The sequence below is a fragment of the Lynx canadensis genome, chromosome E1 (genome assembly GCF_007474595.2).
Source record: "Lynx canadensis isolate LIC74 chromosome E1, mLynCan4.pri.v2, whole genome shotgun sequence".
Classification (NCBI taxonomy): domain Eukaryota; kingdom Metazoa; phylum Chordata; class Mammalia; order Carnivora; family Felidae; genus Lynx; species Lynx canadensis.
In genome coordinates, this window is record NC_044316.2 from 54,436,294 (window position 1) to 54,451,757 (window position 15,464).

Sequence of the window (15,464 nt, forward strand, 5' to 3'; positions counted from 1 at the left end):
TCTAAACCGTGTGTAACGTTTAAAAATGAGCTCATTCTTTATTTGTATTACTTTTTGTACAAGAGTTTTAAAGAAAGAAAATTATAGGCTGAACATTCTATTTGGCTTTATATATGACTTGCTATGTATGATATATATTTACGACCGGACAGATTTGTTCCTCCTGGTTGTGCATTGCCTGGTGATGGTGAAGATCCCGTGTTTAGGTACCGGTATTTGTGATGGACGCTGTTCTGTGCTCGTTCACTTCCCTACACTACATTTTCCTGACATTCCTGAGTTTTTCGTCCGTTCTGCAGAGGGAGACACGATGGCTGGGACGGCAGGCTCCACGCACCCGGGCGCCGCTGACTCCCAGCCGGTCGCGTCTAGGGGACGGAATGGCGGAGGCCCGAGCCGCAGGCCCCAGTGGCCTAATGGATAAGGCACTGGCCTCCTAAGCCAGGGATTGTGGGTTCGAGTCCCACCTGGGGTAAGGGCACCTTTTTGGCTCTCGGCGCCTCGTGCTTTACGCACCCTGGAATCCACGCCCCCGCGGCACGGACGCATGAAAAAGCCTGGAGAAGACCACCCCGCAACTTTTGTACAGCCCACGGGAGGACGGTATGGAGGCGCGTTTGGCTTGGAGGCTTAAAGGGGGTGTAGAGTGTTTCTGAGGAGGGCGAGGGGTTGACGGAGCGCGGCGACGCAGGCCGCACCGACCCCCGGATCCCAGCCCTGGAAAACTGCGTGGCAGGAGGTGAGCCCGGCTCCGGGGAGCACAGGGCCGAGGCGCGTGGAGCCCCTGGGGACCCGGTTGTCGACGTGGAGGGAGGCCGGGGTGCGCGGAGGCGCACGCGTTCCGGGCGCCAAAAGTTCCCGCGGGGGAGAGGCCGCACAGACCACCCCAGGTGGGACTCGAACCCACAATCCCTGGCTTAGGAGGCCAGTGCCTTATCCATTAGGCCACTGGGGCGCGACAACACGCGACACCCACGTGGTCCGTGGTAACGCGCAGTCGCGCGCCCCCCCCCCCCCCCCCCGCGGCTCAACCCGGGGGACCCGAGTAGTCACCACCCCCCCAGCAAAAAAGCTAGAGTCCGAGGCGAGGCGACGGGGCCGTGCTCCGCGGGGACTACCAGGCTCTGGCGGCGCGCAGTTCCACGGAGAGGACCGGGCTTCCCGGAAGGCGCGTGCCGAGCTGCCTCAGGGACCCGGGAGGGGATGAAGAGGGAGACCGAACGAACCCACAAACGAGGCCGAGAGAGGCTGCTATGGCCCGCGCCACCGAAGGACATGAGCCCTGCCCTTCGGTCCAAAAAGAGGCCGACCACGAAGGGACTCGAACCCTCAATCTTCTGATCCGAAGTCAGACGCCTTATCCGTTAGGCCACGCGGCCGCAACGCCCGGGGCGCCACAGTGCGCGGGCCAGGTGCAGCCCCTTCGGAGGTGGAGGCCCCTGGGCGTGGGCAGGAGAGGACCGCGTGCTCCCGACCCCCAAGTGTGCCACAGGTGTGCCGGGGTCGGAGTCGGGTGCGGTCCCTCCCTGCAATTAGCGACAGTGATGGACAGTGATAGTGCAGTGTAGATTACTAAATAGGTATCCGGCACGGCCAAGTACGTGAGGGGACCGCGTGGCCTAATGGATAAGGCGTCTGACTTCGGATCAGAAGATTGAGGGTTCGAGTCCCTTCGTGGTCGAAATGTTTTAATCCATCCGTACCGCAACTAAATCCCAGGGCCTACCCTCGTTTTAGACACAGTCGGGCCTCGGTACCCGGTCCTGACCGCAGCCCCCCTCTCCTAGGCTGAGCATGAGGGTTCCCTTCCGATACGAGTTTTGTACCGGAGAGCTTCCGGCCCTGACGTCATTACGCAGCCACACGGCGTCACCTTTCAAGAGGCATGTGATCGGGCGCCGCTTACGTGAAGCCCCAGTGGCCTAATGGATAAGGCACTGGCCTCCTAAGCCAGGGATTGTGGGTTCGAGTCCCATCTGGGGTGGCAAGGTTTACCTGCGCAAGTGCGTTTTCCTGTCATCGTGAGTCCGATGAAAACAAGTATCACGTGGGCACAATTTTCTCTTTGTAATAGCACTTTTTTTTTTGGAGTGTGTGGATGCCTCGGTTGCACGTAATGTGCCTTTTGTTTTGATCAAATCCAACTGCACTTTGAAAGATAAATCCATGTGAGAGCGAACACAGCCCACTTCCTTGTTGCCGCGGTTGGTATCCATATACACCTCGCGAAAGTGCTGCGCAGGCTACAGATCCACGTGCGTGTGAGTCCGTCACAGGGAAGTTACAAGCAGCGCAAAAGGCAGCCCCCTGCCCCTCAAACCTCCCGCCGGAGCCGGGGGGTGGGGGCTTGCAGGGTGGGGGTGCTGCCCATTCCCGCGCCCTCGACGCTGTTGAAACGGCACACCTGCCCACTGCCCGGGCTGGGACGAGGAGGGGTCGCGGAAGCACAGGCGTGCACGCGCAGTGCACAAGGCGACGACAGTGCAGCCTCTGCTATCAGCCCAGGCCCTCAGGAAAAAGGTGGCACTGGAGTGCTTGAAAAGGCGCTGGCGGAGAGAGGTACGTTTATGATCTCCGCACTTTCCTATGTATATGATCCTTTAGTAAAATGCTTAATTAAAAAAAAAACCTATTACTGGCCAGATTTTGTCTTTTGTCTTTTGTCTTTTTTTTTTTTTTTTTTTTTACTTTGGAGCACACAGGGCAGTGGTTGGTCTTTCCAGGTTGACTCTCACATTATGTGCACTTGGAGGATACCATGTCTACCCGTGGGGGGCGGCTTAGTGTTCATTAGATTTTCCTAACTCTTTACCCCAAAAAGTTTAAAAACCACCGTTCCTTGTACTTTTCCAAAAGAAACAACAAATTTCCAGAAGTACAGACTCTTCCTCTCCTTTCTCCAGGATCATCCAGAATTCTTCATGCCCTCTCTACTCCAAACCAGTCACCAAGTTTTCAGGATGCTTTTTTTTTTTTTTTTTTTTTTTTTTTTTTTTTTTTTTTGAGATTTAAGTAATCTGTACACCCAACGTGGGGCTCGAACTCACAACTCCGAGATCAAGAGTTGCACCCTCTACAGACTGAGCCAGCCAAGCACTCCGTGGATGTTACTTTTAAGCTATCTCTGGCTCCCAGGCCCTTCCACGTGGCTGCAACATCATGGCCCTAGACTGTACCGCTGGAGCCACTGCTTTTTCGCTCGGTTTCAGGCTTCACTTCTAAAACCATCCTCAGGACCCTGACTCCATGGAGCTTACATTCCAGTGAGAGAGAAGGCAGTAAACAAACTGATGAATAGGATGGTTTCAAAATAAAAGGGGTGATGGGGAACACTTGGTTGAGTAGTCAGAGAAGGCCTCCGGGTAGAGAACAGCAAGGGCATCATTGGCAATCCTGTCACCTTCAGGGGACTTCTTTAATGTCTTGGCTGATACACTGTCCACCTCACAGGGTTGTTGTGGGGAGTAAATGAGATGATATTCATGTAAAGTGAGTAGAACGATGCCTGGAGCACAATATGTGCTGTATAAGTCTTGATTGTCACCATTTACTAACAGACTACTTTGCCCCATTATTCAAGGTTTATATGTGATAGGATATTCTCTCAGCTAGATGTGAATCCCTGAAAGCTCAAAATTCATCTTTTCTTTTCCTTCATTCATTATGAATTCGTATGAAGATTCTTCTGAATGCCAAGCACAGTGCTAAGCCCTGGGGAATATAGATATGACTAAGGTATAATGCTAGCACTCAACAAAGAATCTTCTAGAATCCTCTAGATCTTTCTAATCCTCTAGGATTGAACACTTCTATCAAGTGTTTGCATTATTTTTATCTTCCAACACTCTGTAATCACTTGGTTTTTCATTGGAATTCATGAAAACGAGGAGTTTCTTTCCAAGTGCCTGTATTTTTGTCTTGTTTTGTTATAACTTATACTTTGGCTATTAATTGTTGATTTTATGTAACATTTGCTCTGGGATCAGTTGTTTCTGTTTTTTTTTTTTAATTTGAAGCGTTCTTTCTTGTCTAACATTATCAGTTTCCAGTTATTTTGTTTGTATGACATAGAATTTAGTATATAAGCTATTAAGTGAGCCTTTTTATTAGTCTGCTATAGTCTTTGTTTTGCAAATGCCAAAAATAGGTGTTAAAATCCTTACAAACGTTATACAAATGTTATGCGTCCAGCAATTTTTAAAACTCTTCTTGCTTTATATATTTTGATGCTTCATATTTTTTTTCAGCACATCAAGGTTCCAATCATTTTTCATGTCTACTGTTCCCTTTAATAATTACATTTGACACATTTCATGTTTTTGTCTTGAATTCTACCTTGCTAGATGGTAATATAAGTCTACATTCTTGCCCATCCTTTAAAAATGTGTATTATGAAAACTTTCAAACATACACAAAACCAGAGAATAGTGCATGAACCACCCTAAAGTTATCAGCCATTAGGATGTTTTCACATTTGCTCCATTAATCCCTTTTTCCCCCTAAAGTGTTGGGGTTTTGTTGGTGTTAAAAATCTCTACACCCAACATGGGGCTTGAACTTACAACCCTGAAATGAAGAGTTGGGTGCTCTACCAACCTGAGCCAGCCAGGAGCCCCTTTTCTCTCTTTTATTTATTTTGAGAGAGAGCGCGAGCACACACATGATCCGGGGAGGGGCAGAGGGAGAGAGAGAATCCCAAGCAGGCTTCCCACTGCCAGCACCAGAGCCCGACTTGGGGCTCAAACCCACGAACCCTGAGATCATGACCCAAGCCGGAACCAAGCCAGATGCTTAACCGACTGAGCCACCCAAGAGCCCCTTAAGTATTTTAAAGTAATCCCAGACATCGTAACATTTCACCACAGTAGACATTCACATATTTCAATATTCATCTCTTGATTGGTGCAAATCAGGATCCAAATAAGGTTATACACCACATTTGGATGTTGGGTAAGCTGTCCTTACCCACTGACTTGTTGAAAAGCAAAGGTCAAATGTCTCATATTTTAGGTTTATCTTTACTTCTTCATGGTGTCATTTAACTTGTTCTTCTATCCTAGATATTTCCTCTTGGTGCACCTGGGTGGTTCAGTTGGTTGAGCATCTGACTCTTGATTTTGGCTTAGGTCACAATCTCACAGTTCAGTTGGTTCAGTTCGTGGGATCAAGCCTCCCGTTGGGCTCTGCACTGACGGTGCAGAGCCTGCTTGGGATTGCACCAGATATTTCTTCTCAATTGGAAGTTAGTTTCAATGCCTCAATTAAATTCAGGTTCAACGTTTGGGGGGAAAAAGAACTTTCAAATAGTGCTATGTATTTAATACAGATCAGAAGGTATAGAAGATAGCCTTGGCATCAAGAGGTGACAGCCTGATCATGGTCAAGTTCCTCAACTTTTCATGTAATGGTTTCATCCACTGATGAGCTTTGCCTGAATTAACTATTTCATTATGGATTACAGAATAGTCACTTTTCTAATATTCTTTTCCATTTATTAGCTGAAATATGTTGTAAAAAACTTTCTCTCATTGTCTATTAGTTTATCCCAAATACAGTTTTTTAAAAAGGTAGGATAAATGCTTAATTTTTTCCCCTTCAGTGCCGGTTTTTTGTTTGTTTGTTTGTTTTTTTAATGTTTATTTTTGAGAGAGAGAGAGTGCGGGAGCACGGGAGGGGTGGGGGGGGGGGACACAGGATCCGAAGCAGGCTCTGTGCTGACAGCAGCCAGCCTGATGCGGGGCTTGAACTCACAAACTGTGAGATCATGACCTGAGCCAAAGTCAGATGCTTGACTGAGCCACCCAGGGACCCCCAGGATGCCAGTTTTTAAATAATGACTTGGAACCTTGATACATCTTTTTTTTTTTTTTTTTTTTTTTTAAGGATGGACAGCTTGTGGTTGGATTTTGGGTTGACCCAGTGTGAAAATTTGCCTCCTAACAGGGGTGTTTACTGACTCATAATTATCCTAAGTATGTTTGATTCTGTATTTATGCTTTTTATTTTTCTTAATGTAAAATATTTTAGAGAGAGTGAGCATGCACATGAATGGGGGAGATGCAGAGAGAGAGAGAGAGAGAGAGAGAGAGAGAATCTGAAGCAGGCTCCTTGCTCTCAGCACAGAGCCAGGTGCAGGGCATGATCTCCTGGTTCATGAGATCATAGTTCATGACCTGAGCCGAAATCAAGAGTTGGGACGCTTAACAGACTGAGCCACCCTGATGCAACTGTTTTTGCTGATTTCTATCTTCAACTCTTGCTCTTTTTTCTATTGACTTGAAAGATATAATCCTATTTTACTAGTGATTTTTTTTTTTTTTTAAGATTTTAAGTTATCTCTACACCCAGTGTGGGGCTTGAACTCACAACCCAAGATCATGAGTTGCACAGTCCACAAACTGAGCCAGCCAGGTGCCCCCCTAAGTGACTAATTTTTCTGTAAAATCAATGTCCACTCAATGCAAAAACTGCAAACCACCCAGGAGGGTATACAATTTAGAAGTGCCCCAATACTATGCAAGTGCCTTGGAAGGAGAGCATGTTCTCAGCGGTTCACTTGTGTCTCTTCCAGTAAGTCTCACAAAGGGTCTCCCTCCAATGCTAGGGACTCCTGTTACAAAACTTCCTGAGTGGGCATCGAGATTCCTTGAAGGGGAGTTCTAACCGCAGTCCAAAAGCAAACTGAACGGCTTTTTCTCAGATCCCCCGTGTTTTCACTCGTCTGAATTCTTCGATATTCAATGGGATGACTCAGCGCCAGTTGAGTGAAGGATTCACAGCGGAAAGCGTGTGGTACTAATTTCTGTTTGGTGCATGAAAGGCCTCTGGCACAGCTACATCACAGACTGTCACAACGAGAGCAGCTCTTAAGTGGAACACACCTTGCCCCTTAACCTTCTACCTTCAGCATAGTGCCTGCCCCTACGATCGGGGGTGATGGTGCCTAGGCTCTCCTGTTTATGTCCTTTAGGACCACGTCACCTTCTAAGCGCTACCAGCCATTGCTGCCATTTCTCCAGTACAGCCCGTCTGCAATCTTTGGTAGCAATGTCACAAAACTGTTGGTCTGTGCAGGCTACCCTTCCTCTTCCAGGTTTTTCCTACAGGGCTTAAGCCTCATCCAGTCAGATGCCTCTGCTCAGAACAGCTGCTTACCTAGAAACTTCACATTTAATTCTCATTATAATCCTGATGTTTGTGAATGAGAAGAGGCAAGTCTTAAGATAGTGAGTAAGTAGTCTAAAACCAGCAATTAAAACAGTCAAAAGAGTAAAGTGGTAGGCATACGAGGTCCTCTGACTTCAAGGGTTAATAGAAAGCTTTCTACCACCTCACGTTACTTTATTTTTTTTCTTAATTTTTTAAAATGTTTATTTAATTTTGAGAGAGAGAGAGAGAGAGAGAGAGAGAGAGAGAGAGAGAGAGAAGTACACTGCAAGCGGGGGAGGGGCAGAGAAAGACAGAATCAGGAGGAGGCTTCAGGCTCTGAGCTATCAGCACAGAACCCAACATAGGGCTTGAACCCACGAACTGTGAGATCATGACCTGAACTGAAGTGGGATGCCTAACCAGCCACGGCAGCCAGGTGCCCCTTTCTTTCTTTTTTAAAGTAATCTCTACACCCAACGTGGGGCTCAAAGTCAGGACCCTGAGATCAAGAGTCACATGCTCTGATGGCTAAGCTAGCCAGACACCTGCACCTCACCTTACTTTAAAAAAAATAAATAAAATAAATGTTTATTTATTTTTGAGACAGAGAGAGACAAGAGCATGAACGGGGGAGGGGCAGAGAAAGAGGGAGACACAGAATCCGAAGCAGGCTCCAGGCTCTGAGCAGTCAGCACAGAGCCCGATGCGGGGCTCGAACTCACAGACTGTGAGATCATGAGCCACCCAGGTGCCTCTGCACCTCACCTTAAACCACCTGGGACACCTGGGTGGCTCAGTCAGTTAAGTGTCCGACTTCAGCTCAGGTCATGGTCTCATGGTTCATGAGTTTGAGCCCTGCACTGGGCTGTGCTGACAGCTCAGAGCCTGGGGCCTGCTTCAGATTCTATGTCTCCCTCTGTTTCTGTTCCTCCCCTGCTCACACTGTCTCCCTCTCCTTCAAAAATAAAAAAATAAAATAAATTTAAACCACATGTATTTCTTGGCACTGCTCAGAAGTCCTGCTAACTAGGATCAATAGTAGGAATTTTTTTAATGAAATGATGGAATTAAAATAATTTTCTATGTTCAAGCACAAAGCTGTACTACATTTTAACTTTGCAACAAAATTTCCTTTTATCCCACATTTATGGTGAAGAGCTGAAACAGAGGAGATCCCTGCTTGCTACTCACCCTGTTATATCTGCAATGTGGACCATCTGTCCTTGTGACTGACTTAGGGACAAGTAGAAGGGGAACACTGCTTAGGAACCAGTGGTTTGAAATCAAAGAGGAAGTTCAAGGGATCAGTAGATGTTTCTTCCTTATTACATTCCAGTGAAATACACTGTCATCAGCCCTACTGTTATTTGTTTTTTGTGGGTTTTTTTGTTTTTCTTTTTTTTCCTATTGTTACTTGTTAAGATTTCAGCAGCTCTGGGGGCTAACTGGCTCCTACATATCCTAACCATGAGATAACTGGACCAGCACAAACCTGTAGGCTCACCTTTCCATTTTAATAAAAAGACCACTTCCAGTGAGGGCACCTCAGAGTTATAATTATCTCTGCTGCAAAGGAACAGACACACAGCACCGTATCATTATTTTTAATGTCCAGAATTTATAATACAAGGGCCAGAGCTTTCTCCCCAACTCAAGTTTATAAATTTTCGATTGGCTTGTGAGGCCAGTAGGGATACTTCTTTTTGTCTAATTTGGTTTCTGGGAAGACTTCGTTCAGGTCCTCAATGGTCATCTGATCAAACGGAATTATATTCTTCATCTTCTCCAGCTGGAAAGAGGGCAATTGGGTGAAGGTAAAGAGGGCCACAGAGATACAAAAACGAATCCAAGGTAGGTTACTGCCACTGGGTGAAAGGAGTGTGGCCGTGAGAGAGAGAGGACCTATTACAGACAACAGCCAAGGGTCACTTACCTCTTTTTCATATTCCACAATCCTGGCCTTTGAGAGAGACAAAAACTCAGCACAACTTTTCACCTTAAAGAGAAGGGAGACATTCTGTTTTGAAACCAAGTTGTCCTGTCCTGACTCTGAGGCTCCCAAGACAGAAGAGTCCCAGAGCCCACCCCTCTTGCCTTCCCATTCTGTGCAGACTCCTGCATGTGCCAACTCCTGAGGGGAGCATGCTTTGGGAAGCAAACTACAGCTTTTCCTAAATGCACAAAGAAGCCCATACAGGAGAGCCAGCTTATAATAGCAGGACCAGGGTTGTCAACAATTTGCTCACCTAGACAACCTACAAAATGCCAGTATTTCACAGGGGCTGCTTACTGGACAGTCAGGACAAGCCGTCTGATCACTAGCCAGACTTCTCTCTGGTGGAGCCACCGGTGTTCCCACATTTGGCTTTCATACTTTCAAGCAAATAGGTATTTGACTACCACCTTGGATAATTTCTCTACCTGATTCTAACTCCGTAATTGTTTTTAACAGCTTAGTTGAGGTATGACTGACATACGATAAAATGCACATACTTAAAGAATGCCACTTGATGGCACAAAAACAGACACACAGACCAATGGAATAGAATAGAAACCCCAGAACTAGACCCACAAACGTATGGCCAACTCATCTTTGACAAAGCAGGAAAGAACATCCAATGGAAAAAAGACAGCCTCTTTAACAAATGGTGCTGGGAGAACTGGACAGCAACATGCAGAAGGTTGAAACTAGACCACTTTCTAACACCATTTACAAAAATAAACTCAAAATGGATAAAGGACCTAAATGTGAGACAGGAAACCATCAAAACCTTAGAGGAGAAAGCAGGAAAAGATCTCTCTGACCTCAGCCGTAGCAATCTCTTACTCGACACATCCCCAAAGGCAAGGGAATTAAAAGCAAAAGTGAATTACTGGGACCTTATGAAGATAAAAAGCTTCTGCACAGCAAAGGAAACAACCAACAAAACTAAAAGGCAACCAACGGAATGGGAAAAGATATTTGCAAATGACATATCGGACAAAGGGCTAGTATCTAAAATCTATAAAGAGCTCACCAAACTCCACACCCGAAAAACAAATAACCCAGTGAAGAAATGGGCAGAAAACATGAATAGACACTTCTCTAAAGAAGACATCCAGATGGCCAACAGGCACATGAAAAGATGTTCAGCGTCGCTCCTTATCAGGGAAATACAAATCAAAATCACACTCAGGTATCACCTCACGCCAGTCAGAGTGGCCAAAATGAACAAATCAGGAGACTATAGATGCTGGAGAGGATGTGGAGAAACGGGAACCCTCTTGCACTGTTGGTGGGAATGCAAATTGGTGCAGCCGCTCTGGAAAGCAGTGTGGAGGTTCCTCAGAAAATTAAAAATAGACCTACCCTATGACCCAGCAATAGCACTGCTAGGAATTTATCCAAGGGATACAGGAGTACTGATGCATAGGGGCACTTGTACCCCAATGTTCATAGCAGCACTCTCAACAATAGCCAAATTATGGAAAGAGCCTAAATGTCCATCAACTGATGAATGGATAAAGAAATTGTGGTATATATACACAATGGAGTACTATGTGGCAATGAGAAAAAATGAAATATGGCCCTTTGTAGCAACGTGGATGGAACTGGAGAGTGTAATGCTAAGTGAAATAAGCCATACAGAGAAAGACAGATACCATATGGTTTCACTCTTATGTGGATCCTGAGAAACTTAACAGGAACCCATGGGGGAGGGGAAGGAAAAAAAAAAAAAAAGAAGAGGTTAGAGTGGGAGAGAGCCAAAGCATAAGAGACTGTTAAAAACTGAGAACAAACTGAGGGTTGATGGGGGGTGGGAGGGAGGGGAGGGTGGGTGATGGGTATTGAGGAGGGCACCTTTTGGGATGAGCACTGGGTGTTGTATGGAAACCAATTTGTCAATAAATTTCATAAAAAAAAAAAAAAAAAAAGAATGCCACTTGGTAACTTGTGACCTATGTATCCACCTACGAAACCAGCAACACAATCGAGACAGGGAACAAATTTATCAGCCCCCTCCCTCCCATTCCCAGGCAACTACTGAAGCACTATTGCCATAGATTACTTGCATTTTCTAGAGCTCACTCTACTTCACCTAACTTCTAAGAAATACGGAGCCATCAGGAATTAGGAGAATCTTAAAATCAGAGTCTCAACTACTTACATCTTCTCTTTCTTCAGCATCCACCTGGACAGTATATTTATCCTCTGGCACAGGAACCTTCAGGGCATTAAACTACAAACACAGGGACAGTTGTTATTAATATACCCAGGAGTCCAAGAAAGGGCTCAAAACCACCAATCCTTATAGATAAAGACATTCTCCATTCCAAGAGGAAACCAGTATGCATCTAGAGTGTTGTAGTAGAAAGATTAGCCTGAAAACAGGAGCTCAAGGTTCTCAGTCCTGTCGCTAACTGGACAATTCTTTATTACAATGAGCTTCAGTGTCATCATCTGAAAAGGATGGTTGGATTTGATGACCTCAAAAATGGCCTCCTAGAACCTTGTAGTCTGAAGAAACTCTGATTTCTCTTTCTGGACTGACTGGCAGAAGAACGTTTGCATAATGGAGATGGAGATGGTCTCCTTAGAAGACTGCCGAGTCCTATAGCCCCAGCACGGAGCACTGCACCTGGCACAGGGTAGGCCTTTGGAAAGCATCTGTCAAATGGGTAAACAACTAAATTCCAGATACTGAGGTTTAACATGTAAACATCAGAAATGGAGATACGTAGGTGAGAAATTAAGCCACAAGACACAGTAAAAAGGAGCAGGAAAAGGAAAAAAAAAGGGTAGAAAAGGTGTTAGGGAGACAGGTGAGGGGCTAAAAAATAATTCCGGAAGAGTTGGGATGGAAACATTTAACTTCACAGCCCTCTGGCTCCCTGATTAAGGCTGTATGGGCTGTTTCTTTGGATAAGAAATCTGCCAAATAAATAGACCCTGAATTCTCCACGTTTACCATATAAAACTACCACCTCAAGACCTTTGGCCACACCCATTTTTCCTGAGGTTCCTTTTGGACCTGTTTTATTTTTTACCCCAACATTAAAATTATATTTCCTTAATATGGGGCCTGTTAACAGCACCCTTCTTTCCACACTGTCATCCTGCACAGGTAATTACCTACTGTTCTGCTCCATACCCACAAGCCACATTACAAGACCAGTGCTTTAGCTGCCTGAAGTCTCACCTTCTTCTCAAAGTCATCTACCAAGCCAGCCTTCGCCACATTGGCCCTGTAGTAAGCCCAGTCGATAGCAGGTGGATTCTCGGGGAGAGTTGCCAACCTGCTCACATGGAAGAAAAAAAGTTAAGATTCTTCTATGAGCAACAGAAAATCCACACAGTACTTTCCCTGTTCCTTATTCCTATGCCCTAGAGCTATTATCACACTTTTCTCTAGGAGAGAGATTCCAGGAATGCCAAAAACTACTTTCATTTGCAAAATGTATGAATTTCTTTATACCAGAAGAGCATCAGAAATTCATATTTAATCCCAAAGCACTGTTTTGCTTCCACATTTGGAGCAAGTTAAGAGGGTCCCTCTCCGAATGGTACTGACCTGGAGGTGAGAGTCTCATTCCAGGATTTCAGGGAGTTAGCAATGGCCTTCTGGTTTCGGGGTATGATCTCCCCAAAAGCTACCCAGTCAATGGCTTTTAGAGCAAGTTTTCGCCCAGCCATCTTGAGATCCTGGAAAATAAAACAGGTCAGATCAAAACAGGACTCTTAGAGGGGTGCCTGGGTGGCTCAGTCGGTTAAGCGTCCGACTTCGGCTCAGGTCACGATCTCACGGTCCGTGAGTTCAAGCCCCGCGTCGGGCTCTGGGCTGACGGCTCAGAGCCTGGAGCCTGCTTCCGATTCTGTGTCTCCCTCTCTCTCTGCCCTTCCCCCATTCATGCTCTGTCTCTCTCTGTCTCAAAAATAAATAAACATTAAAAAAAATTTTTTTTTAATTAAAAAAAACAAAAAACAAAAAACAGGACTCTTAGAGCAAATCCTCTAAAGGGCACCTTAGAAACATGCAAATCTGTAAGAAATAGAGAAGCATCCTCTGAGCACTTGGTGAGTATGTTTATCAACTGAAGGAATCAGGATTACTAAACAAGGAACAAGTTTAGCTTTTCAAATTCAAGGCATGCAACCTGCCATATAACCACATTATTTCCCCTGAAACTGTCCCCCTCTATTCCCCAATTCCTACTCCTCCTTAAAAGCCCAGTTCTTTAGGGGCGCCTGGGTGGCGCAGTCGGTTAAGCGTCCCACTTCAGCCAGGTCACGATCTCGCGGTCCGGGAGTTCGAGCCCCGCGTCGGGCTCTGGGCTGATGGCTCGGAGCCTGGAGCCTGTTTCCAATTCTGTGTCTCCCTCTCTCTCTGCCCCTCCCCCGTTCATGCTCTGTCTCTCTCTGTCCCAAAAATAAATAAACGTTGAAAAAAAAAATTAAAAAAAAAAAAAAAGCCCAGTTCTTTAGTGTTTGCTCTTATCTTCGGAAATATTGCTAAAGTAACACTCATGCATTACATAAAAGTTAATCATTTAAATACATTTCCACTCAGAATGAATGTGTTTTATTCACTGATTCTCCAGTGCACAGAACCTGATATATACCCAAGTTTCAACAAAGCTTAAATACAGCAGACCCTATGCCGGAAAAAATGGGGATAATACCGGCCCTGCTTATCTCAGAAAGTACCAAGTGAGGGGCGCCTGGGTGGCTCAGTCGGTTAAGCATCCTACTTCAGCTCAGATCACGATCTCACAGCTCATGGGTTTGAGCCCTGCTTCTGGCTCTGTGCTGACAGCTCAGAACCTGGAGCCTGCTTCTGATTCTGTGTCTCTCTCGTTCTCTCTCTGCCCCTCCCCAACTTGCACTCTGTCTTCTCTTAAAAATAAATAAACATTTAAAAAAAATTAAGAGGCGCCTGGGTGGCTCAGTCGATTGAGGTTCCAACTTTCAGTCAGGTCATGATCTCACCGTTTGTGGAGTTTGAGCCCCGTGTTGGGTTCTCTGCTGACAGCTCAGAGCCTGGAGCCTGCTTTGGATTCTGTGTCTCATTCTCTCTCTGCCCCTCCCCCACTTGTGCTCTCTCTGTGTCTCTCAAAAATAAATGGAAAAAAAAATTTTTTTAAGTTAAAAAAAAAGTACCAAGTGAAATTGTGCACACCAATTTGCCCTACAGTCTCCTACAAGCTTAAGGGGCTCTCTACCCCTTCCCTACCGGATTGGTAATACCTGCACTTTCTAATTCAGGTCTGATTATCCTCTGCAGCACTAGCACATGCCCTGTGGATTCTAGCAATAACCTTAACACAGGTGTTCCATATGTGTGAACGTGAGAGAAGGTAGAAAGTAGTTACAGCCATTTTTTTTCCCCTTAACTCAGAAAATGGGAAAATAGTCAAAACTAAATTTAAGATCAGTGCCAGACATTAGGAGAAAGACAATGTCAAAAGTCTTTACAAACTACGGGGTGCATCACAAGGAAGGTGGAAGAAATCCTCCTCGGGATCTTAAAAAGAAACTGTTCCAACACCTGCCTCTTGGTTTCTCTTTCCCTCTCAGGATAAGTGGAGGTGATGGGCAGGTGACTCTTAAAAGACGCCCGAGAAATAAGCGCCTTGACAGAGACTTTTCCAAGCACCAGTGCAGGTAGGCTTCATAAATGATGGGATTTTTGTCTTGCTCTGAACGCTCCCCACGCTCGAATGCCAGGACCCTCAAGAGGAAGAGACTGAGTGTCCCTCAACAAGTTAACACGATCTCGGGGTAACATTTCCCCAGCCCCCAGACCGAACTGCCGAAGTCGGCCTTGGTGGGGGCGGACCGAACCCGATCAGGTGTGGGGAAGCACCTCGGTCAGAGGTGGCAGGTCGACCCCAGCGACCTCGCGCGAGGGGGAGGGGAGCGGAAGGGAGCGCGGCGCAGAGCGGCGGCTGCAGTTAAACCCGGACACTTTGGCAGCGGAACAACAGCAGGGCAGGCATCCTCGGCAGGGGTGCGACAAGGGTCGGCGCAAGGTCTGAAGGAGGCAAGGCACGGCAGCCCGCCAGAGTCGGGCCCAACGCCCCAAACCCCACTCACCTTCACCTACCGCGGCGGCCCACAGTCCACAGCAGCAAGGGACGGAAATGGGTCACCGGAAAGTTTCCCAGAGCCAATCCCAACGCCAAACGGGAGGGCCTTGCTTCGCAGGTCAGCCCGTAGAAATGGAGGCCGGTTCCGGAAGTCCCGCCCACGAGGGCGGGCGCGGCACCTCCCCCTGCACGGGTCCCCGGGAGCTGGTTGGGGGCGCTCCCGTCCCTCTCCCCCGGCCCCACCCCCG

The 15,464-nt window shown here is 46.6% G+C and overlaps 1 protein-coding gene and 5 non-coding genes across 6 annotated transcripts; 3 read left to right on the forward strand and 3 right to left on the reverse strand.

Annotated features, from left to right (window-relative positions):
* The first annotated feature begins 402 nt into the window (after nucleotides 1-402).
* TRNAR-CCU lies at nucleotides 403-475 on the forward strand. Its single transcript has one exon. It is a non-coding gene; the product is annotated as a tRNA-Arg (tRNA).
* Nucleotides 476-882: 407 nt separating this feature from the next.
* On the reverse strand, nucleotides 883-955 carry TRNAR-CCU. The gene has a single exon. It is a non-coding gene; the product is annotated as a tRNA-Arg (tRNA).
* A 351-nt stretch (nucleotides 956-1,306) lies between these two features.
* On the reverse strand, nucleotides 1,307-1,379 carry TRNAR-UCG. The gene has a single exon. It is a non-coding gene; the product is annotated as a tRNA-Arg (tRNA).
* Nucleotides 1,380-1,608: 229 nt separating this feature from the next.
* Nucleotides 1,609-1,681, forward strand: TRNAR-UCG. The gene has a single exon. It is a non-coding gene; the product is annotated as a tRNA-Arg (tRNA).
* A 230-nt stretch (nucleotides 1,682-1,911) lies between these two features.
* TRNAR-CCU lies at nucleotides 1,912-1,984 on the forward strand. Its single transcript has one exon. It is a non-coding gene; the product is annotated as a tRNA-Arg (tRNA).
* A 6,753-nt stretch (nucleotides 1,985-8,737) lies between these two features.
* Nucleotides 8,738-15,308, reverse strand: ATP5PD (ATP synthase peripheral stalk subunit d). The gene is made up of 6 exons (XM_030296496.1): nucleotides 15,224-15,308; nucleotides 12,702-12,832; nucleotides 12,330-12,426; nucleotides 11,298-11,369; nucleotides 9,083-9,145; nucleotides 8,738-8,938 (listed from the first exon to the last, which is right to left on the reverse strand). The coding sequence occupies exons 2-6, from the start codon at nucleotides 12,821-12,823 to the stop codon at nucleotides 8,807-8,809; spliced, it is 486 nt and encodes a 161-aa protein (XP_030152356.1). The 5' UTR covers nucleotides 12,824-12,832; nucleotides 15,224-15,308; the 3' UTR covers nucleotides 8,738-8,806.
* Between the last annotated feature and the right edge of the window lie 156 nt (nucleotides 15,309-15,464).